The sequence below is a fragment of the Echinops telfairi genome, unplaced genomic scaffold (assembly GCF_000313985.2).
Source record: "Echinops telfairi isolate 266 unplaced genomic scaffold, ASM31398v2 ScPeMD7_40;HRSCAF=151, whole genome shotgun sequence".
In the NCBI taxonomy this organism is placed as follows: Eukaryota; Metazoa; Chordata; class Mammalia; order Afrosoricida; family Tenrecidae; genus Echinops; species Echinops telfairi.
In genome coordinates this window covers 654,344-677,881 of record NW_022103938.1, presented here as the reverse complement: position 1 = coordinate 677,881, position 23,538 = coordinate 654,344, and the positions used below count along the sequence as shown (strand labels likewise).

General features: G+C 43.1%; 1 protein-coding gene across 1 annotated transcript in view; it reads right to left on the bottom strand.

Annotated features, from left to right (window-relative positions):
- A2ML1 (alpha-2-macroglobulin like 1) overlaps positions 1-23,538 on the bottom strand; it is a 91,553-nt gene that overhangs the window by 33,543 nt on the left and 34,472 nt on the right. The window contains exons 6-17 of the mRNA XM_045290516.1: positions 16,700-16,720; positions 15,375-15,534; positions 14,855-14,939; positions 14,046-14,172; positions 13,314-13,428; positions 12,295-12,404; positions 10,801-10,968; positions 9,324-9,551; positions 6,419-6,476; positions 1,380-1,525; positions 776-925; positions 166-360 (exon numbers count right to left, since the gene is read on the bottom strand). Coding sequence (XP_045146451.1) covers positions 166-360; positions 776-925; positions 1,380-1,525; positions 6,419-6,476; positions 9,324-9,551; positions 10,801-10,968; positions 12,295-12,404; positions 13,314-13,428; positions 14,046-14,172; positions 14,855-14,939; positions 15,375-15,534; positions 16,700-16,720 — 1,563 coding nt within the window. The remainder of the gene's footprint in view (positions 1-165; positions 361-775; positions 926-1,379; positions 1,526-6,418; positions 6,477-9,323; positions 9,552-10,800; positions 10,969-12,294; positions 12,405-13,313; positions 13,429-14,045; positions 14,173-14,854; positions 14,940-15,374; positions 15,535-16,699; positions 16,721-23,538) is intronic.

The following is a 23,538-nucleotide window of genomic DNA, read 5'->3' as shown; positions in this document are numbered from 1 at the left end:
TTTTTCAAGAATAAGGATCAAGAGAGGATACTTTACAGGTCAGAGCTTCTTTTTGGGTGTGTCCCCATCAGTGCCCACAGGGGTCTCTACTTCCCTGGATATGGGCTTTCCTTGCCTCCTACCACCACTGATGTTTCTTTAAGAACAAAATGGGTAAGCATTTACCTGGAAAAAGCGGAAAAGGTCAGCACCTCCAGAGAACCATGGCCTCCAGATGGCAGAACGGCTGCTCGAGCGCCCCTCAGGCACAGGGTCAATGAGGGGTTGAGGTAAGTCCCATGGGCCAGATGCTGGACACTCATCATATTCAGCCACTTGATAAGGATAGTAACCGTACCAGAACGGGAACAGACTATAGACCTGAGATGAGAGGGGAAAGGTACTAGAGTTTTGATATAAAGTGAAATCAGTTGAGAAAATCATTTCAGATGCTGGTGCTACAGTTCACTACTTCTGTATTATTGGTCGTCATTACTCTAAATTCTTCCATATTTATTTTACCAAAGCCATTTTTCCCACCCTAAAAATGTTCATGCCTATCTCACTTTTCCCCATAATCCATCATCCTTATTCCAGATTTCATTCTCTTTCCTGATCTCCACCACCATACTAACTGTGTACCACTCATATCATTTCTATCTGGATTTCCACACCAGCACTTTGCCCACCATTTCCCTAGACTTTCCCTCCTGCTTCCTGGGCTCCGCTTTCCATTTTGCCTGCAGTCTAACGGTCTCTTCTGTCCATCCTGTCACCCCAGCTGCAGATTACCCACAGAGCTATTGCTCAGCTCTCTCTCTGGTCGGAGGAGGGAGACACTTTTATCTACAGCCCGAACAGCACACAAGGACCCAGGAGCTGCCTCCAACTCTAGTTCCACATCTGCTCCCGGGAGCTGCTGGACAGGTGAGAAGCCAAGGGAAACCTGGGGAAGAAATGGTTTTCAGTTGGTGATTGGGTTAGCTGGAGAGATGGTAAGTAATATGATTGAGATCATCAGCCAGTGATGGTCTCAAACACCCCCCCCTTCACTCCGGTGTTTGTGGGTAAACTTTAGCTCTTCAGGACTGGTGTCTTTTGATAGAGTAGAGAAAATAAACACAGTAGAACAATATAGAAATTTTAGATGTTAAGTAATAGGGTAAAAAAAAGACCATGTGGACTAACTACAGGGAGCATGTGATATCCCAGAATGATTATGTTTAAAGGAGAAGCAAATGGGAAAACAATTCCAACCAAGCAGTCTAAAGAAATAAATACAACATCACAGCTTCAATAGTATCTTATTTCCTTGCCCTTGTATTGTCTCAACCCCACCACACACAAGGTACTTCTTTGTGCCCAAGTCTTTTCTGCACTCCCCTACAAGGCCAGTTTACCTGATTGTCAAAGCACATCTCCACCGAGAACTGAATTTTGTCAGCTATGATTCCTCCGCTGGGGAAAATGGCATAGATGACTAGCGAAGGGTCGGGGGCTAGTCTGGACGTGAAGATCAGTGAGAGAGAGAAGGAGCCTTTGGGTCCTGGAATGGAAGAAGGGACACAAAGGAATGAGGGCGCATTCTCACCCCCAGATCATCTCTACCCATATGACTGCACTTTTCAGCAAGTCAACCATTTGCTACTTCTCATTTTCCTCATCTCCTATCATTATTGTTAATGTTCTGTACCAACTGCTTCTAGTAAAATAACTATTTTCTGGAATATTAATTATACCTTTCTTGGAATTATTATTTAGGCAGCACTGCGTATCACTTTATGGTGATGGGAATTTGGCAATGGATACTGCTGATCATTGCATAATATTTAATGTCATTAAATTGTATGCATCAAAAGCATTAAATTGATTTATACAATGAAAACAAAAACATTATTGAAGGAGATTAAAGGACATTTAAATTAACAGAAAGATGTTCTATGTTCATATATTGGAAGACTTAATAGTGTTAAGAAGTCAACATAACCCAAAGTTGTCTATAGATTCAATGTTATTCCTGCTTAAAATTTCAACAGCCTTTTATATGGAAATAGAGGTCCCTGGATAGAGACCCCTGAATAGCTAAACCAAGATGAAAGAGAAGAACAGAGTAGAAAGCTCACACTTCCTGATTTTAAAGCACACTGCACAACTACGAAAAGGAGCTCTAGTGGGGTACTTGGTTAAGTATTGTTCTGCTAACCACCAGGTCAATGGTTCAAATCCACTAGCCATTCTGTAATAGAAAGATGAAACTCTCTGTATATATATATTTGCTCCCTATGTATTTTTACAGTTCTGGAAACCCTATTGAGCAGTTCTATGTCTCCTACAAGGTCACAATGAATTGGAATCTACTTCACAGCAGTGAATAGTGGATCATACAGTTACAGTAATCAAAACAACCTGGCAGGGATATAAAAACAGATACATAGATCAATGGAATAAGATGGAGAATCCAGAGATATGGCCAGCTGAGTTTTGACAAGGATATATATTCAGTGAGAAAGAAGAATCTCTTCAATAAATGGTGCTGGGTGAAATCCAAGATAACTAAACCCCTCAGAAACAGTAATGGGAGTAATGATTCCCTGCAGGTATGGGAAGAGAATGAAGAAGGGGGAACTGATAGCAACGATGACTGCATAACCCCACTTGAGGGGAACAAACATCAGAATTTTAGATGAACGGATACATTGGAAGGTGTAAGGTGGCAAAAAACAAACAAAAAACCCTGAACAACTCCATAATAATAATAATTTATTAAAGGTTCAGGGGGATGGTAGTGTGGGGGAGGGATTGGATAAAGGGGAGCTCATATCAAGGTGTTCAAGAAGACAGAAAATGTATTGAAAATGATGATGGCAGCAATTGTACAACTATATTTGATCTAATGAACCTATGGATTGCAATTATATATGTAAGAGCTCCCCATAAAATGTTAAGTAAACTAAGTAAATAAATAATTGATGTTGGGAAAATTGGATTTTCATATACTGAAAAATGAAACGGGATTCTTGTCTCACATCATATACAAAGCAAATTCAAATTTGATTGCAGGCCTAAATATGCAAACTAAAACTATAAAATACTTAGAAGAACAACCAGGAGCAATGATGTTAGAAATAGTTTTCAATAGTGGATTATGTAATATAGTAATAAAAGCATAAACAGCAAAAGACAAAATAATAAATGAGACTTAATAAAATTAAAATTTTTTTCATCAAAAGGGTTTATCTCAAAAGTGAAAACCCGCTAACTCAGAGCATATCTTCAGAAACCATATATCTGACAACACTCTAACAGCTCCGTGTGTATATATAGAGAGAGCTTTGACAATTTAACAACAACAACAAAAAATCACCCAATGATAAAGCAGGAAAAACTCGAATAGACACTGCATTAAAGAGGACATTCAAATAGCATCATTACTCATCAGAGAGATACAAATCAAAACCACAATGAGACACGGTTCCACTCCCAATAGATAAGACATCAGCAAATTAACAAAGATTGGTGAAACCCCAAAACCAAACCCACTGCTAATGAGTACATTTCGACTCATAGTGATCCTATATAAGGTTTCCAAGACTATAAATCTTCATCAGAGCCGAAAGCCTCAACTTTTTCCTGTGGAACAACAGGTGGGTTTGAATTAGTCGACTTGCAATTAGTAGCCCATTGCCTAAGTCATTAGGCCTCTGTTGATGAGGAGATGAGGAAATTGGAAATCTTACCCACTCCCGATGGGAATGTAAAACGGTAACGCCTCTGTAGAAAAAGTTGCTAAAAAAAACCCCAATAACACCAAGTAGAAAAGTAACTACCTTACGATCCAGCAATTCCACTCCTAGTTATATACTCAAAAACCTTGAAAGCTAACACTCAGAGACTTGTACAATGTTTGTTGCAGCAGCATTTACAATAGCCCAAAGGTAGAAACAACCTAAATGCTCATCAACGGATAGATGAATAAACGAAGTATGAGACATAGACACAATGGAATAATACTCAGCCAGTAGAAAGGAAGCCTTGATACATGCTACCATATGGATGGAAGCTTGAAGAGCTCATGTTTAGTGAAGCAAGTCAATCCCAAAGCCTAAATATGGTCAGGCCTCACTTATACAAAAAGACCAAAAATAAGAAAAGGAAACTGGATAGAGATAAAAGTTTACTAGTGGTTACCAAGAATGGGAGGAAGGGGGAGGAGGAGGAATAATGGCGATGGGGAAATCTCATCAATTAAATGTAAGGTTTCATGGCTAATGATTGTGATAACTGTCAAAAAGTTATACACATGTAAAAAGTTAAATTGGCAAAAGTTGTGCGATAAACACCAGCCTATGCAACCACGAGGTGTCGAAGGGATCAGGTATAAGGCATCATCAGAACAAAAAAATCTTACCATAGTGAATGATGGGGGGAGTGCGGAGTGGAGACCCAAAGCCCATTAGTAGGCCACTGGAGATCCCCTTGCAGAGGGGTCTCGGGGAGGAGTTGAGCCAGTCAGGGTGTGATGTAACAACGATGAAAAATACAACTTTCCTCTACTTCCTAAATGTTTCCTCCCCACTCCCACTACCATGACTCGAATTCGACCTTGCAAGTCTGGCTAGACCAGAGGATGTACACTGGTACAGATAGGAACTGAAAATACAGGGAATCCAGGGCGGATGAGCCCTACAGGACCAGTGGTGTGAGTGGCGAAACAGGGAGGGTAAAGGGAGAATGGGTAGGAAAGAGGGAACCGATTACAAGGAACTATATGTGACCTCCTCTCTGGGGGACGGACAACCGAAAAGTGGGTGAAGGGAGACGTCGGACAGGGCAAGATATGACAAAATAACAATTTATAAACTATCAAGGGCTCATGAGGGAGTGGGGAGCAGGGAGGGAGGGGAAAAATGAGGACCTAATGCCGGGGGTTTAAGTGGAGAGAAAATGTTTTGAGAATGATGTACAAATGCGCTTTACACAATTGATGTGTGTATGGATTGCGATAACAGTTGTATGAGCCCCTAATAAAATGTTTTAAAAAAATAAAAATAAAAATAAATTAAAAAAAAATGTTTTAAAAAAAAGATATGAAAAAATATATATATATAATTTATCAAGAATTCATGAGGGTGGGTGGATGGGGAAGGGACAGATAAAAGAGGAGATCATAATAAAGGTTCATGTAGAAAGATATGTTTTGAAAATGACGATGGAAACATGTACAAGTTTGCTTGATATAATTGATTTATGGATTGTTATAATATCTGTAAGAGCCCCCAATAAAGTGATTTTTAAAAAGAAGTTCATAAAAAAAAGTTGTGCGATAAATATATGCACTGCAAAGCCAAAAAAACTGTTAAAGTTATTTCTGTCCAACCAAATACCTCATGGGTGTTTTCGTTCCTCGGTGTGGAGATTTAGGGTCATGATTTCATGAGACATGCTAGTTTAACTGAGCCTTAGGAGTGTGTTTTAATTCATTGTGTAGTGCGTGTGGGAGCGACCCTCTAAGGCACAACAATTGGTCTCTATTTACCCAGAAGAACAGGGGGGGAAAGGTGAGTCAGGAAAAGGAGGAGGAAATGGAATATGTGACTAATTGCCTCATCAACAATTGCCTCCAGTGCTGTGAGACCAGAAGAACTGAAGGGTGCCTAGCTACCACTAATGAACACTCGGATCAAAGATCTTCTGGATGAATCCTTACCTGGAGGTGGGGAAGCAGATCAGCCTTTCAAATTCTCATTGACTCCCTAGAACCATGGAGGGTAGGTGGACCCCTGATGCTACTGCCCTAAGATAATCTTTAAAACTTAAGCCAAAAATATTCCCCCCAGTCTTCTAAAACACAAGGAAGAGTGTGGGTTAACTCACCTAGAATGTCTTCAGCATAATGCTCTTTTAAGGAGAATCTACATGGAATCAGACTGACAACAGGAACTCCAGAGATTAGACAGGAAGCTTAGGGGACAGTGAGTTTGTCTGAACATGTCAGGGAGGAACAGTTCAGAAAAGGAGGGTGAAAATGGTTGCACAACTTGAAAATATGATCATTTCCACTGAAGTGTACACGTAGCGACTGTGGAGTTGGTATTTGTTTTGCTGTCTGTGTATATTCTCAAAACAAGGAGCCCTAGTGGTTCAGAGTTATACCTCGATCTGCCATCTGCTTGGTTCCCAACCACCAGCCCCTGCGCAGGAGAAAGACAGGGCTTTCTATCCCCATAACCAGTTTCAGTCTTGGAAACCACAGGAGGTCGCTTTGAATCGGCATTGACTCAATAGCAGTGAGTGTTTGTTTGTTTGCTTATTCCCAAAACATCTCAATAAAAAATTGAAATTTACAAAACTTATTACATTGACACATATTGTGTGACATGTATTTTTACAATAATAACCCCCAAAAATGCCTTCTTCCAGGATAGGCCTAAGCACTCACCTTTTTTAGCGCTCACTTGTTTCTGCCCCTCCATCTCCAAATTCCCTTTTCCTATTAACTGAGGAAGAGATGAAACTAATCAGTACAGGAGTTACTGGATTTTCACCTGCCTCCTGCGGGAGAAAGAGACTTCATTCATATTCTAAAGCCTGGCTCACACTTCACCAAGGATCCCTTAGCTTGCCAAATACAAGATGGTGCCTACAGGCCCGGATGGCTCTTCCTTGGACATGCCCAAGAGAAAATCTTCAGGGAAAGAAGCTTTCTGAATTGGGTTCCTTCTCGTAATCCTCCTACTGCAGAGTCAGATAAAACCTGTCTTCGTGACCTTTTATTACGACCTTTCAATTCACAGTTCAGTGGGAATGAGTAAACCTCACACTGTCTCGGAGACATTCACCACCTCTTGATCGTCCAGGGGAAGTTTATTTGATAGATTTCTTCTCTACCTTGAAACCTGATTCATTGAAATTGAACCCAGGCGGGCTGTCCTCTCAGACTCTTATAGCAGTTCCGCGGTTGGGTCTTTGGTTCCAGGAATACACCCGGCCTTCCTCCCTGCACAGCCCCAATGTCACTTTCTCCTAGTTCGCTGGTGACGTTCCTTGCTAACCGAGCACTATTTCCCATCCAGGATATAGCCCACCCTTCTCCTGTGTTGCACTAGGATGATTGTCTTGGTTTGGTGATCCTAGTGATTTAAGACTGTGGGATGATCCAGGGAGCTGAAAGTCACTCAGAGACTGAGACGCTGATAAAGGATTAAAGGACCATGAAGCCTGGGGGTCTGATGCTGCTCAATGCTCTCCAGTCATTTCCAGAATGACACACTGTTCAGTCCCGCATCGTCTTCACAATTGGTCTCATGCTGGGGCCCACTCTTCCAGCCACGCAATCAGTTTATCTCATTAAGGGGCTTCCTATTCCCCCCACTGACCTTCTACTGTATCCGAGACTTGTCTCTTGTGATAACACGCCCAAACTAAGTCAGTTGGAGCCTCAGCATCCTGACGTCTCAAAAGAATCTCACTAGCTCTCTTTCAAGACAGACTTGTTCAATCTTCTGCAAGCCCACAGTACATTAAATTTGTTTGTCTTTAAATCCCTCGTTTCATCGAAGCTTCTAATCTTTATACATTTCTTTCAGATGAAAACGTGTGACTTTATATTTCCCATAACACAATTGCTATCCGTGTTAATTTTTAACACAATAGAATGAAAAGTACCCCAAGTTCCAAGCCGGCTCCTTTCTTCTCTTCTCTGCCCCCTTTTTGGATCCCGGCCAGCAGCCCTTTCCTGCCTTAGAAATTCCTGGCCTTATTTTCTCACACGATGTCCGGACCTGGGCTCTTGCTTAAAATCTCTTTTCTCATCCTAAAGTTTTCCAGCCTCCAGATCTGTACTATGAAGTAAAGTGGTCACCCGTCACACAATTGAGAACCCGAAACAGATGACGCACATATTCCATCTGTCCCATACATATATTTTTTAAGTCTCCATTGTCTGTGTGCATGCCGTGGTGAAAGGAGCTGGTTTCCTTTCCTTAACTCAGTGAGATATTGTTGCTAAAGAGGAGGGAAAGGCGCTCAGTTTCTAAGTCTTGAGGGAGTTTTGTTTATATGTCAATGTATTTAAATGTATTAAAAACTAACCCAAAAATTACTGTCGATGCTTTTGCTTAATGTAAATTTGGGCTAACTTTACCACAATGGAGCCAATCCATTCTTACAATAAATGCTTTATAACAACGAAACCTGAAGATGGTCCAAACTGAGGGGGCTGTAAATGTACACACACTACATTTCAAAGTTGTCGTTGAACAAAGAATCCAGTGTTCATGAATAACTTTTTAGGGGTCTCCGTGTTAAGATTTGGGCTGCTAATGAAAAGGTCAACAGTTTGAGCCCCCAAGACTCTTCAAGGGAGAAAGGGAACCGTCGGCTTGCATAAAGATTCTCAGCCTTGGAAACCCGATGGGCAGCATTAATCTGTCTTCTAGGGTTGGGGTGGGTCAAAATTAACTCAGAAGCAGTGAGCTTGTGGGCATCAATAATTTAACTACAATTATGTGGTGAAATAATATTTTGGCATACTGGGTTAAATAAACGTCCCGTGTGCATTGATTAATATCCAAGATCTATTCTGTGAAGTAGGATGTTATGTGATTCAGATGTTGCATGGGCACTATATTAAAATGTAATGATAGCCCTCCTTCAGTGTTGTTCCTATCAATGCTGCTGGTGCCTCTGCTGCTGGTGGTATAGCTACTTGTGGGGGCTGGAGAAACTGGTAGCATTATTGGGTGGTGACTGAGTGGGTGGCTAAGGGAGTGAAGCCAAAGGAAGCTAGCAGGGAGTGAGGGGAATAAGCTCAGTCCCCACCCACTGTTGCACCAGCCTGCCTGCAGGACAAAGCCCTGAGCCATGTCCTCTGCCTCACCTGCCAGAATTACACAGAATTTTAAGATTACATCTCAGGACTTTAGAAAACAACAACCCAAAACCCATGATCTAGTGCTAGAGTCTGGCTTTTGAGTCTTTAAAACCATATGAATCTTTAAAACCATAAGAAAGAAATAAGCACCAAAACCCCAAATAACCATATGACCACAGGCATATATGCAGTTGGAATTTGCCCAAACATAAATTGATTAGGCAAGGCATACTTGTATGTTATTAAAATCATTTGTAACTATTTATTTTATTTATTTTCATTTTTATTTTTTGTTTTTTTAATTGTAACTATTTATTTTAATTCCTTAAATGTAGCTATTCGAACTTTTGAAATGACATATGTGGCTCACATTTCATCTTTCCCTAGACAGTCTATCCCCTCTCTCTGGTGGACTCAATCATTCACTTTCCTTCACCACACATTTTCACCAACCCCTAGTTCCCAGGCTTACATAGTAGGTGAAGGCGATTTCTTGGTCAGGGCTGGCATCAGCTGGATCAATGTAATAATCCACTAGCACTTTCTGGGGCTGGCCACATTTCAACATGCCCTCCAGCCGGTGGATGCCCAGGAAGCTGCGTGTTGTGTTGTAGAAGGGTTGAAGATGCAGGTATGCGTTTTGATAGTAGCGAGGCACTTGTTCAGGATCATATACCATGTCTTCCATTTGGAACCTGCCCTGAAAGGTAGAGAAAGATTGGGGTGGCAGTGGGTCTTTCAGTATGTACTTCCAACCATATTAAGCCCACGGGTGTGGATAGTTCACTAATAGTCCAGTCAAGGATTCGAGGCGCTATCCATGACAGTGGGGTGTGCCCCAGCATTTTGGTATGTTGCGGAATGGAATTTAGGTCTTTATTTTCACTAAGCCATTATGGATTGTATGTCTATCTCCTTAGATAGATAAGCATGAGTACGATTACACAGAATTTCAAGATTATATCTCAGGACAACAACAACAACAGCAATAAAAAACAACTAGATATAGAAGCCAATGAGATTGAAAAATAATTCTTTCTGAGCAAAGTGACTGTGTGATGTGTACAGAAGTTGTCAAATTAGCCACAGAACAAATAATGGTTTAAGTGGTGTGGTTGAATGGGTGCATTAATGACTCGAGCCTTCCGTGTTTTCCTGTGTCAACCCTCTTAGCCATATAACCTTGTGTGGTGCCTTCACCGTCGGACTCTGGGCCCAGCCATGTGACTTGTCCCTGGGACGGGGATGCTAGCTTATGAAACACAGCGGGAGCCTTGTACACACTCCAATGTGCACCTCTGTCATTGCCATGAGAAGATGCCCGAGCTCTATTGCTGAAGCTTGAGAGACATGTGGATGACCAGCTTCTAGCTAGCTGACCCATGACCTGTGAGGAAGCCCACCAAGATTGCTGAGCTGCCTATCGGACTATCCCAGAGGTGTGAGCAACAGGTGCGGATTACACAATACTGAAACTTTATAGTTGTGTCTTAGGCAGCATTGTTGTGGCAACTGTTAATTGATACAAGTAGTCCCGCTTATAAGTTATCTACACTCTAGATCATCTCGCCTGGCCTTTTTATGGGTCATGGGCAGAGGGGATAGGGGACCAGGAGGGAGACTTGACTGAGCAGTCTTTCCCTCTCTACTTTGATTTCCCATGAGTCAGGGGCCAATTCGACGGCAGCTACCCCAGCAGCAGTCTGAGCTCATCTACGGGACCAGATGGTGATGGGGATCCACGTCAAACTGAATTCGTGGAAACAGTGATGCCGATAGGATATCTATTTGGTTTAGATTCAAAACAGAACATCTTAAAAAATAACATTTTGTCAAGGAGTGAGAAGGATGGGATTTAGAGGAGAGGGGCAATAGGAAAGGGGAGAATTTTAGCGTTTGACTTCAGGAAAGCCTCCCTCGCTGGGAAGCTGGGCCCTCCTCGTGCTTACCTCCAGAGAAACGTCTGTCCCATTCCAACGGGCTGTGTCCAGCTGGAAGTGAGCCAGGCCCTGGTTGTCCGTAATGAGGGTGTGGTTGGTGGTTTCATTGATGCCATAAATCACCAGAAACACGGAATGCTTCCTGAGGAGGGTGCCATCCGCATCCATAACTCTTATCTGGCAGAGGCGGGTAGGGAGGAAACAGATCTTTAGGCCAGGAGAGTTACCTTTGGAGTAGGCACAAGTGCGATGAGGTAAAGTGGGGTGAAACTCTTAAGGATGCATTTCAGGAAAGATCAGTGATATTGAAAGGGGAGAAAGTAGGATCTGTGCAAAACTCACACCCAGCAGAAGTCCCTTAGCACGGAGCAGGGGTAGATTTGTCACCGCTCATGTCATTCAGTCTGTGGGGCCTCCACTTGCACGGGCACCTTCCAACGCTCTATCCATTCTTTTGACTCTCTCTCTTCAAAAAGGAGCCCTCCTTAACCTCCAGACTCTAGGAAATATCTGGATCTACTCTAACCCTACAGAACAGATGACTAGAGAGTAATGTAGCATATATATATATATATATATACATATATATATAATATTCTTCTAAATATATATGTATAATATTTGATTAGATGATTGTCACATTAGGGGTGGGGAGGCGGAGGGAGAAAATTCTAAAAGCTTTAAAGTAAATGCTTAGCACATTGCTGACCATCCAGCTCCCATCAAGGCCTGCATCACTTTCAGATTCACAGACTGCATAGACTAATGGGGGTGCAAACACGAAATACTTCACGCCCAGTCAGCAACATTCAGGCATGAAAACACAGGTATCCTTGTGACAGGTCAGCTTAAGAAGCTAGAAATGGCTTTCTAGCCAAAAAGTTTGATCATAACCTTGCTTGGATTCGGGAGCCCTGACAAGCTCTCTTCAGAAGCTGTAAACCAAACACCAAACCTGTTGCCAGGGATCAACTCCAGCTCACGGCGGCGGTGCTGCAAGGGCAGGGCAGAACTGCCCCGTGGGGCTCCCAGGGCTGTCCCAGCTGTTTCCCTTTGAAGTTTGGGGAAGGTTTGAGCCACTGCCATTCCGTTAGCAGCCAAATGTTTAACAACTGGGGTATCAGAGCTTCCTCCATTCAAAGCCCTTACAGCTCTAAGTTCAAAGATTTGGTCGTTAGAAGATGAACTGCTGGCATTAGCAAGGGCACAGAATCAAGAAAGTATACTCTGGCTGCTGGCTTTGACCGCAGTTACCAGTTATAAGTTGGGAAAATCACGCGTCACCTCTCTCGGTCTCAGACTCCGCCTCCTCTGTAAAATTGGCCAATAATAGTGCCTGCCTTACAGAGCTATTGTGAAGGGGAAATAAATGCACATATGCAAAACACTTAGGAAAACAAAAGGCCCGGCAATAAACAAGCTATTGGGATGCAGCTACAGGAAGAAGGTCCAAAAGCAAGTGGCTGAGCATGTTTTCATGTGCCGAGGCACGTTTCAACATACCTTCCCGCTGAAGGGGAAGTTGGGGTAATAAAAGGCGTTGGTGTCTTCAAAGGTCATCGATCCTATTTGAGACGAAATCCAGACTTCCTGTGTGGTATTGGCTTCCACTCCTGTGAAGGAAAACCAAATGAATGATGATCTAAACATATCTTCATCTGCACATTTACGGTAAAAGCCCTGGGAGGATGGTGCCTCTGCGGCGATGAAAATGGAATAGATTTTGGGCTAAAGCAGCAGACCGACTTCTCCTCCCCAAACTATGAGGGAAACAGGCAGTGAGTGGGTGGCAAAGTCAAAGCTGGCATTTGCCTTGGACTGTAAACTAGGAACAGGCCACTCTCAAACACTCCGGTGTCCTCTGAGTAAGTCTGTCCCCAGAACAGCTATCTGTTTTCTTTCTTTCTATAAAATATTTTATTGGGGGTTCTTATAGCTTCTTAGAACAATCCATGCCATGCATCCATTGTACCAAGCACATTTGTACATATGTTGCCATGATCATTTTCAAAACATTTTCTTTCTACTTGAAGCCTTGGTATCAGCTCCTCTTTTTTTTTTTTTTGCTCCCTCCCCCCAACCATTCCACCCTCATGACCCCTTGACAAATTATAAATTATTATTATTTTCACATCTTACACCATCTGCTGTTTCTGTTGTTCATCCCTCTGGCGGGTGGGGGGGGTGTTGTTTATATGTCAATCATTGCGATAGGTTCCCCTTTCTCCCCTTCTCCCTCCACTTTCCACCTACCCTCATGGTATCGCTACTCCAATTTCTGTTCCTGTCCTGGATTCTGTGTGTTGAGAGCTCTTATCAATACCTGTGTACATGCTCTGGTCTAGCTGGATTTGTAAGGTAGAACTGGGGTCATGATAATGGGGGTGGGTGGGTAGGAAGCATTAAAGAACTAGACTCTAGTTACTAGAGGAATATTGTGTGTTTCGTCAGTGCCATACTGCACACTGACTGGCTAGTCCTTCTGTCTCTTTTGTTAATGAATTAAAGAGTGCCCAACTTACCTGTCCCTTCCTCCACTACAGTGGCCACGATATTGATGCTATGGCTGTACGCGTAGCCAGTGAGGTTGAAGGTGGACATGTCCACAGAGGCTGAGAGACATCCTGCTTTGTCAGTCTGGAGAAGCAATCAGAGAGAAAGATGCATGACTTTATCTCTATTTCCACCTCATGATGGACCTCAGAAGGAAATACTGGTTTATCTCCATATCTTTAAAATGAAAATAACTCTCATATTCTAAACAGGGGTGAACCCAAGTCCCTATTGACCCATTGCTAAGGGGTCAATCCTGACTCGTGGCAACACCCTGAGGTTTTCTGCATTAGAACCTTAATGGAAGGAGATCAGCTGGTCTTTTTCCCTCAGCTCTGCTAAGGTGGGTTTGAACCACCAACCTTTCGGTTCGTGGTTGAGTGTTAACAGTCTGCACTGCACAGTGTGACCTTGTGTACATTCCCAGAGACAGGCAAATGTTTCCATGTAATCCAGAAAGGACTCTGAGGCTGCAGGCTCTGTGAAGGGGGAGAGCACCCCCTCCAGAGCTAGGAAACTTGTTCGTTCAGGTTAGTGTCTTGATTCCAAAACAAATTCTGGAAGATGCCATCTGTTAAGGAAGAGGGACTGCTATGCTCTTTGGTGCAGGATCATAATCCTGAGAAACTCTGTTCCTCTGTGGGCCCGGCTTCCTCTGGAGACATGTCAAGAGCTTCCTTTTCTCCCTCTCACACACTCACCTGTCCGGAGAGTTTCTTGCATCTGTCCTGCAGCTGCTCCTCCTCTGGCTTGCGATACCAGTAGATGTGTGCTTTCTGACATACGGAAACCTGCACTGCCCCTAACATGGGCTTTCCATAGGTGTACCTAACTCAGAAAAGCACAAGTTGAGAGATTCCGCTTGCAATCCAACCCTCCTTCCCTAACATACCATTTTCCCCTCTTCCCTAAAACCCCAACCTTTGAAAGTGCTCTGACAACCCCACAGGCGGCCAGTCTTATCCAGAGCCCTTGAGGATTGCCAGGACACTATGACACAGTAAGCTCCACCCCAAGGGCAGGTGCAGCATCCTTATTCTTCTGATACACTAAAACCCACTACACTGAAACCCACGGCCATCTTGTCGATTCCAACTTACACGAAACCTTGGGGTAATGTCAAATTGCCCCAGAGAGTCCCCAAGACTATCAATCTCTACAGAAGCAGACTGCCTCATCTCTGTCCTGAAGAGCCGTTGGCAGGTTCTAGTCACCGATCTTCTGGTTAGCCGTTGGGCGCTGTAGCCACTGTGCACCAGGGCTCCATGTAAGTCATGTCATTTCTCCACAGGACTTAGAATTTAGTGTGTACTAAATCAAAGCGTGAACGATGGAAAGTAGCCACAGAAACACAACTAAAACATGCCTCCATGGATAAGTCATGAGCCCAAGCTACATAAAAGATCCCAAGTTTGAACTCCTACCCCTATAGTCCCTTTCCCCATAACATTCCCCAACCATCCCTCAAAGCGGCTTTACTTTCCACCAGCTTCAGAACTTCTGCTCTTACCTACAACAGATTTTAACCAAGAAAGATTCTTTCTCCACCGATAACTGCTTGGGTTCCACAACTTCCACCTCAAACTTAGGCAACACTGGGAAGAATGGACAGGGAAATGGATGAAGAATAGGAGCACTTGGCTATTAGTCGATTCTGACTCATCGTCAGCCTACATGACAGGGTAGAACTAGGTTCTGAGACTGTAACTCTTTTGGGGAATAGGAAGCCTGATCTTTCTCCCATGGACTGGCCCGTGGTTTCAAACTGCTGACCTTGTGGTTAGCAGCCCAATGGGCAACACACTCTGTCACCAGAGCGCCTTGGACAGTGAACAGAGGGACATAACAATAGGGATAATTACAACATATAGATTTAAAACATATAGAATGTGATCAAGGTAGCAAGCTGCTGAAATTATTAGCTCATCTACCCGTGATCCCAAAATTAATAAGTTATCCGCCCCTTTGCTTTTGCTGATTTTGATATAAGGCTACTCCCAGAACGCTAACCTGTTAGTTCCCCGACTTACCGTATTCCTCTACGCTGAAGGTGCCAAAGGTCTTGCCTTCAGCCACTGCCACAGTATAGGTGCCCAGCATTGCCTCTGAAGCCAGTTGGAAAGACAGGTCTACAATGCCCTGCTCGGGCACCACATCCAACCATTGTGCAATCCTGTTGTTGTTTGGATCCTGTTCAAGTAAAGAGAAACAGAACGGTGTGCCAGCTGCTAATGCCTGCACACGACACTAGGTCACTATGAGTTCACCTAGGTAAAGGTGAAGGTGGCCATGTCTACAAAGGGTGAGGGCACTATGCTTCTTAGGACTCCATTGACTTGACCCCTGGAGTCTGTTCAAGAGAGCACTTCCCCATATTATTTATCATTTTCTTCACCACTGAATGAGATAAATTTCCTATAGGGCCAACCCTTGTTTGGGAGTCCATTGGTCCATGTGAGTTCAAATGATTGGACAAACTCCCCTAAAGTATTAACACCAGTGTCAGAAAGTAGGCTTTAAGTGTTTATCCTTGTGGAGGGAGGGTGGGGTGGAACGGGGGAACCGATTACAAGGATCTGCATATAACCTCCTCCCTGGGGGATGGACAACAGAAAAGTGGGTGAAAGGAGATGTCGGACAGTGTAAGATATGACAAAATAATAATTGATAAATTATCAAGGGTTCATGAGGGATGGGGGAGCAGGGAGGGAAGGGAAAAAATGAGGAGCTGATGCCAGGGGCTTAAGTGGAGAGCAAATGCTTTGAGATTGATGAATGTACAAATGTGCTTTACACAATTGATGTATGTATGGATTGTGATAAGAGTTGTGTGAGCCCCTAATAAAATGATTTTTTAAATAAAGTGTCCTTTTCTTGGTTCCTACTAAAGAAAAGAGTTGAAGGGAGTCATTGTAAAATACCTGAGAGAGAAATAATTTGATGGAAAAAAAAATGGAGAGGGTATTTGCCCTTCCAATTCCTTACCTTCTCAGTAACACTCATTCACTCACTCACACAAACACTTGTCATGATTGCTGAAATTGGACACGTATTGCCTCAGGTTATGAGGAATGCAGAGCCAAGACCAGTTCAGTTGGCATGCCATAGAGGCAGATGATGACAGGAACCAAGGGGGTGCGTGATCACAGCAGAGAGGGACGTCTTTCTCTATAGAGCATTAGGTCTGGGAGTACAGGATGGCAGAAGCATGGAGCAGACACAAGCTTTGGTGGGGCTGTGAATTCCCGAGTCTGGGCTGAGATCTGAAGGCCGTTTCTGGCTTTCAGGCTTAGGAGTAGGCTCTCATTTCTCCTTCTGCACAACTAACAGAGAAGAAAAAGAAATATCTACTTACCTGCAGTTCCACCAAGGAGTACTGCAAAGGAAAACCAGATCAGGTGGGTTAGAGTGGGATCAGCAAATAAGCATAAGCTGCTTGAAAACAACAGGTCTATTTTTCCTAATGCTGTTGCCCCCCCTCTTCATAAATGACACCTTTCTGCCAAGAGATTGCACAACCCATCTGCCCTGGTAAGGGTCACCATGGAAGTGTCTTAGGCTTATTAGGTGGGCAAGGAGGAAGAAGAGAGTTCCTCAAAAGAATGGCCGAAAGATCTGAAGAAATGGAGCTTTAGATCCTTAGCATCCCTAAGTCTTCTCTGAAACAGCTCCTCCACAGGATACCCCCCCAAAAAGCGTACCTCCCAGGGGCTCGCCAATGTTTAAGTCTTTCCTTGGAAACCAACCAGCTTCTGATTTCTTCTGTTTTCTTCTGATTTCTGCTGTTATCGGAAGTCCCTTTAGCCAGAGCCAACTCAAACGTTGCTAAACAATTTTTTAAATAATTTACTTGTGGCACAAAAGGGTTCTATCAAAGGAACATGCATCATTCCCCAGGAAAATGGATGTTAAAGCTGCTAAATTGGAGGGGCCGAGGCCTGGTGCTGGGTGTTAGAGTATGACGCCGAAGGTACTTGCCAATTTGAAAAGAAAAAGATATGCCTTTTGAAAGGAGAGATCTGGCTGAGGCTATCTTAACCAGACTCACCTAAACACCCGAGAGATAGGTAATTTGATGGAAAAATGGAGAGGATAATGTGAGATTTGCCTTTCTAGTTTGTTCCTTTTGAAGAAAGAAAACTCATCATCACTAAGAGCATTATGTGCTGACAGGTGACAATCTAAGTTTGGCAGTGTTACCTAAGAAAACATTTTGGCAAACAAGTTTAGACTAAAACTAAGGAAGAATTCAGATGTGTTGGGGAGGGAAGGAGAAAATGAGCAACTGATATTAAGGGCTAAAGTGGAAGGCAAATGTTTTGAGAATGATGAGGGCAACAAATGTACATATATGCTTGACACAATGGACATATGTATGGATTGTGATAAGAATTGTACAAGCCTCCAATAAAATAATTTTTAAAAAAACATAGAATTCAGATGTGACTTCCAGAGGCTATAAGGATAAGTTAAACATGGTAAGAACACAGCCAGGCAAATCCAGAATATTCAGTATAACAATTACACATCTTCAAAAGTCAATGTCACCCACAGCCCTACTCAATCACCCTCATGGAAAAGTCACTGAGGATACAGGTGCTATAGCAAAGTGTATTGAAGAAATCAGATGGTGCCCAGCTATCAGAGAGAAGAATACCTGGGGTCTCAAAGGCTTATCTTAAAACAAACAACCATCTAAGTGAGCCATCACCTAAGTCCACATGGAAGAAATACATCAGCTTGTGTGATCCAAGGATTATAAATAATCAAATGAAGGCTGAATATGATAGTGGGACAAGAGGAAAGTTAAAGGAAATAGAGAAAAGAACTAGGAGGCAAAGGGCATTTATACAGGTCTAAATACAAGTATGTACATATGTAAATATATTTATATATGATGATGGGGAAATAGATCTATGTGCACATATTTAAAGGTTTGGTATTAAGGAAGCAGACAGACTTTGGGCCTCCACTCAAGTACTCCCTAAATACAAGAACACTTTGTTCAATTAAACTGGCATTCCATGATGCTCACCTTCCTGACAGAATCACTAATGACAAAGCAGGTATATCAGCAAATGTGGTGAAGAAAGCTGATGGTGCCCAGCTTTCAAAAGAGATAGCAACTGGGGTCTTAAAGGCTTGAAGGTAAACGAGTGGCCATCTAGCTTAGAAGCAACAAAGCCACATGGAAGAAGCACACCAGCTTGTGTGATCAAGAGGGGTCAAAGGGATCAGGGATCAGGCATCAAAGAACACAAAAAAATCATACCATTGTGAATAAGGGGGAGTGCAGAGTGGGTACCCAAAGCCCATCTGTAGGCAGCTGGATATCCTTTTACATAAGGGTCTCAGGGAGGAGATAAGCCAGTCAGGGTGCAGTGTAGCAACAATGAAATATAACTTTCCTCTAGTTCTTAAATGCTTCCCCCTCCCCTCCACTATCATGACCCAATTCCACCTTATAAATCCAGCTAGACTAGAGGATGTACACTGGTACAGATAGGGACTGGAAACACAGGGAATCCAGGGTGGATGACCCCTTCAGGACCAGTGGTTAGAGTGGCAATACCGGGGGAAGGTGGGGTACAAAGGGGGAACCGATTACAAGAATCTACGTAAAATTCCTCCCTCCTCCCTGGGGGATGGACAACAGAAAAGTGGGTGAAGGGAGACGGCGAATAGTATAAGATATGACAAAATAATAATAATTTATAAATTATCAAGGGTTCATGAGGGAGGGGGTGGTGGGAAAGGAGGGGAAAAATGAGGAGCTGATACCAAGGGCTCAAGCAGAAAGCAAGTGTTTTGAGAATGATGATGGCAACAAATGTACAAATGTGCTTGACACAATGGATGTGTGTATGGATTGTGATAAGAGTTGTATGCGCCCCCAATAAAATGATTTTTTAAGTCTGATAAGATATTGGATATTAAATGTCATGAAATAATTATTGTGAATTGGGTGTATTAATATTGTGCTTAGTTAAAATATGATTTTTTAGAGATGCCTGCTGATGTCCTTAGAAGTGACTGAAGGATGTCGTTCAAACCCACTAGCCATTCAGTGAGAGAGAGAGAAGAGAGAGGTTGTCTGTGACCCTTTCTAAGGTCACTAGGAGTTGGAATTGACTAGATGGCAGTGGTTTGGTTTAGTTTTGCTTTCTTTGGCGATGCAATGAGTGAATAGTGGGCTGCTCACTGCAAGAGTGGTGCTCTAAACTCGCCAGCCACCCTGAGAGGTTGCTTCTGCAAGGACAGCAGCCCTGGAAATGGTGTGGAGCAGATCTACCCTGGCCCGGGGGTCCCCGTGGGTCAGGATCAACTCCACCGCGCATTTTACTATGTTTGCACTTTGCTTTCCGATGACTTCAGAAAAAAGAGAGAGAGAAATTTAAATATGGAAACAAATAAATGCCAGCTGTTAAGTGTTAGGTTTGACATTGCTAACAATGAAACCCAAACGTGGGTCCGGAATGAAATGATTTCAAGTAGGAAAATGGCACTTTCCACTAGACATCATCTAAGGTTTTTCCACAGCAGGGTGTAGCAACTAACTCAGCAGGGTGATTCCAATCTCGAGCACTTTTTAAGGAGCCCCGGTGGTGTAAGGGTTACACAGTGGGCTGCTATCTGGAAGGTCCGCAGTTCCAAACCACCACCCGCTCTGCTCCGCGAAAGACAAGGCTCTCCTCCTGGAACCAGGTACAGTCTCAGAAACTCACATGGGCAGTTCTACCCTTTCCTGCTCTATACAGTTACTCCGAGTCGGTACTGATGTGATGTCAGTGAATTTTGTTTTGTTTGGGGACTGAAACACTATGCTCATAAATTCACAATTTATACTCCTCAGTTTCAATTCCTGATGGTAATTTCAATGTTTCCACTGAATAGGGTTGGCTAGAAAGAGAAATGGAGCAGAGGAAGAGTCCGTTTTACAAGTGGAATGCAGTTACACCAACACATGCACACATGTGAGTTCTTGTGTGCGTACAGCTCTACCTAGGTAACCATTCATATCTGTTTTTAAGTTGTTATTATTGTCGTTGCAAAATCAGAGCACCTTTAAGTAATCTAGCACAATGTGAGCTGGGGCGGGGGAGGGGGAGGGGAGATATAACAGGGCAGTTCATCAAATTAGCCTGTAGGGGGCAATAGAGCCTAACATAGGAATGGTTGTGGTCACACTTTATAGCCTTTCCTCTGAGCAGCTCTAGAACTGAAAACTGACAAACCAGTCGTCATGGAATGGATTCTGCTTCTGACTCAGGATGACCTCACGTGCTCTGTCCGGCTTTCAGAGTTGATTTTGCAGGGGTAAACTGCCAGGTCTTTCTTCTAAGGCTCCTCTCCAAAAACCAACCAAACTCACGCCACCAAGTCAGTCGATGCTAACTCAGAGCGACTGCCTGTGGTTTCCAAGATTGTAAGTGTTGATGGGAGTAGCAAGCCCAATCTTTCTCCAATGGAGCCGCTGGTGGGTTCGAACTCAGCCCAACACACCACCAGGGCTCCTCTGGGTATATTCATATTTCCAGACAGCAGTCATTTGTTCCATTAAGAAAGAACCTTTTGATCCAGCAATGCTATACCTAGAGGTCTAATAGCAATGACACCTATAGACATATGCACACCCATGCTCACTGCAGCACTCGTCACAACAGCAAAAAAGACAGAAACCACGTAAGTGCCCATCGCGGGATGAATGGATAAATAAATCATAGCACATACATGCTTCACTATGCAACTATAAAGAATAATGAGTTCTCAGAATATATGATAACATGGATAAATCTGGTGGACATTGTGCTGATTGAAATAAGTCAATTGCAAAAGGAAATTTTGCACAACTTCACTAAAATTGCAAAGCAGGCATGTACTGAACAAGTAAGGTTCTTTGATAGTTACCAGGGGGAGAGGAGGACGGAGGAGGAGCCACTGTCTAGCCAGTGTTGTTATTAGGTGCTATCTATTCGGTTCCCATCCACAGTGACCTTATGCACAACAGAATTAAACACTGCCTGGTCCCACGCCATCCTCTCAATTGTTCGGTTCATCTCACTGAAGGCCTTCCTCTTCTTCACTGCCCCTGGATTTCACTCTTCCAAGGAGCCCTGGTGGTGTAGTAGTTGCGCCGTTGGGCTGTGATCCGCATGGCTGGCAGTTTGAAACCACCAGCAGCTCCTCAGAAGAAAGACTGGGTTTTCGACTCCCATAAACAGTCACAGTCTCTGAAACCCACTGGGGATCGCTACGAGTTAGAATGGACTCGATGGCAGTGAGTTTGGTTTTTGGTTTACTTTATCAACTATGATGTCCTTGTCCAGGGACTGGTCTCTCCTGACAGCATGTCCAAAATATGTAAGACAATGTCTCCTCAACCTTGCTTCTAAGGAGGACTCTGGCTGTACTTCTTCCAAGACAGATTTGTTTGCTCTTTTGGCAGTCCACAGTAATTTCAATATTCTACACCAATTCAAACTCATGGATCCTTTTTTGGTTTTCCTTATTCAATGTACAACTTTCACATGCATATGAGGCGACTAGAAATACCATGGCCTGGGCCAGTGCACCTTAGTCTTCAAAGTAATCTTCCTGCTTTGCAACACTTTAAAGAGGTCTGTGCAACGGATTGACCCAGTGCAATGCATCGTTTGATCTCTTGACTGCTGCTTCCATGAGCACTGATTGTGGATCCAAGCAAGACAAAATCCTTAACAACACCAATCTTTCTCTATTTATAATGTTAACTAGTGGTCCACTTTTGAGGAATTGAGTCTTCCTTATATTGAGTTGTCATCCATACTGAAGACTGCAATCCTTGATCTTCATCAGAAAATGCTCCTCACTTTCAGCAAACAAGGTTGTGTCATCTGCATGTTGCAGGTTGTTAATAAGCCTTCCGCCAATCCTGATGCCCTATTTCTCTTCATATAACCTAGCTGCGGTGATTATTTGCTCAGCATAGTTTAAATAAGGATGGTGAGCGGATCCAACCGCGAAGCGCACCTTTCATGATTTTAAAGCCTGCAGTATTCTTTTGTTGTCTTTGTACAACTGCCTCATGATCGATGTACAAATTCCGCATGAGCACAATGATGCATTCTGGAATGCTCATTCAATCAAGGCTATCCATCCTTTATTATGATCTACTCAGTCGAATGCCTTGGCACAGTCAATAAAACACAGTATTTCCTGGTATTCTCTGCCTTGAGCCAAGATCCATCTGACAAGAGGCAGTTGTGTGAAGAGAACAAGGGCATGCTGCATGGTTTAAAATCAAGAAAGGTGTGTGTCAGGGTTGGATGCTCTCAATATGCTGAGTACATAATCAGAGAAGCTGGGTGATAAGAAGGCGGCATCGGGTTTGGAGGGAGGCTTCATAACATTTTTCCAAATATAGATGAGACAACCCTGCTGACTGAAAGGGAGGACTTGAAACACTTGTTGATGAAGATCAAGGACCGCCATCTTCAATATGGATTAAATTCAATGAGAAGAAGACTAAAATCGTCACAACTGAGCTAATTGGTAACATCATGATAAGTGGAGCAAAGAGCGAAGTTGTGAAGGATTTTGCCTTACTTGGATAGACAATCAATGCTTTAGTCAAAGCAGCAGTCAAGAGGTCAAACAAGGGCGGGTGGGGGAGGGAAGGGGAAGTAATGGGGAGCTGATATCAGGGGCTCAAGTGGGAAGAGAATGCTTTGAAACGATGATGGCAGCATATGTGCAAATATGCTTGACACACTGGATGAATGTATGGATTGTGATGAGATGTAAGAGCCCCCAATAAAAGTACTTAATAAAGTAAAATTTGAAATAATAAATAAATAAAATGAGAACTACTTTGTTGGATTCTATGTAAATAAATCTGAGATTATGGGGAAAAAAACGGAGAGAAAGACCAAACAATGCATTGTACTGGGTAAATCTGCTGCATAAGACCTCTTTAAAGTGTTGAAAAGCAGGGAGTTTATTTTGAAGACTAAGGTGCCATGGTATTTTCGGTTTGGTTTTTTTTTTTTGCAATGGTATTTTCAATCAGCTCATATACATGTGAATGTTGGCCACAGAATAAGGAAACTGAAGAAGAATGGGTGCATTTGAATTATGGTGCTATCCCTGCCCCTCCCTCCAGATGAATTTATTTCAGAGGACAGCACTGAATCTGAAGCTCCAGGAGAGGGACAT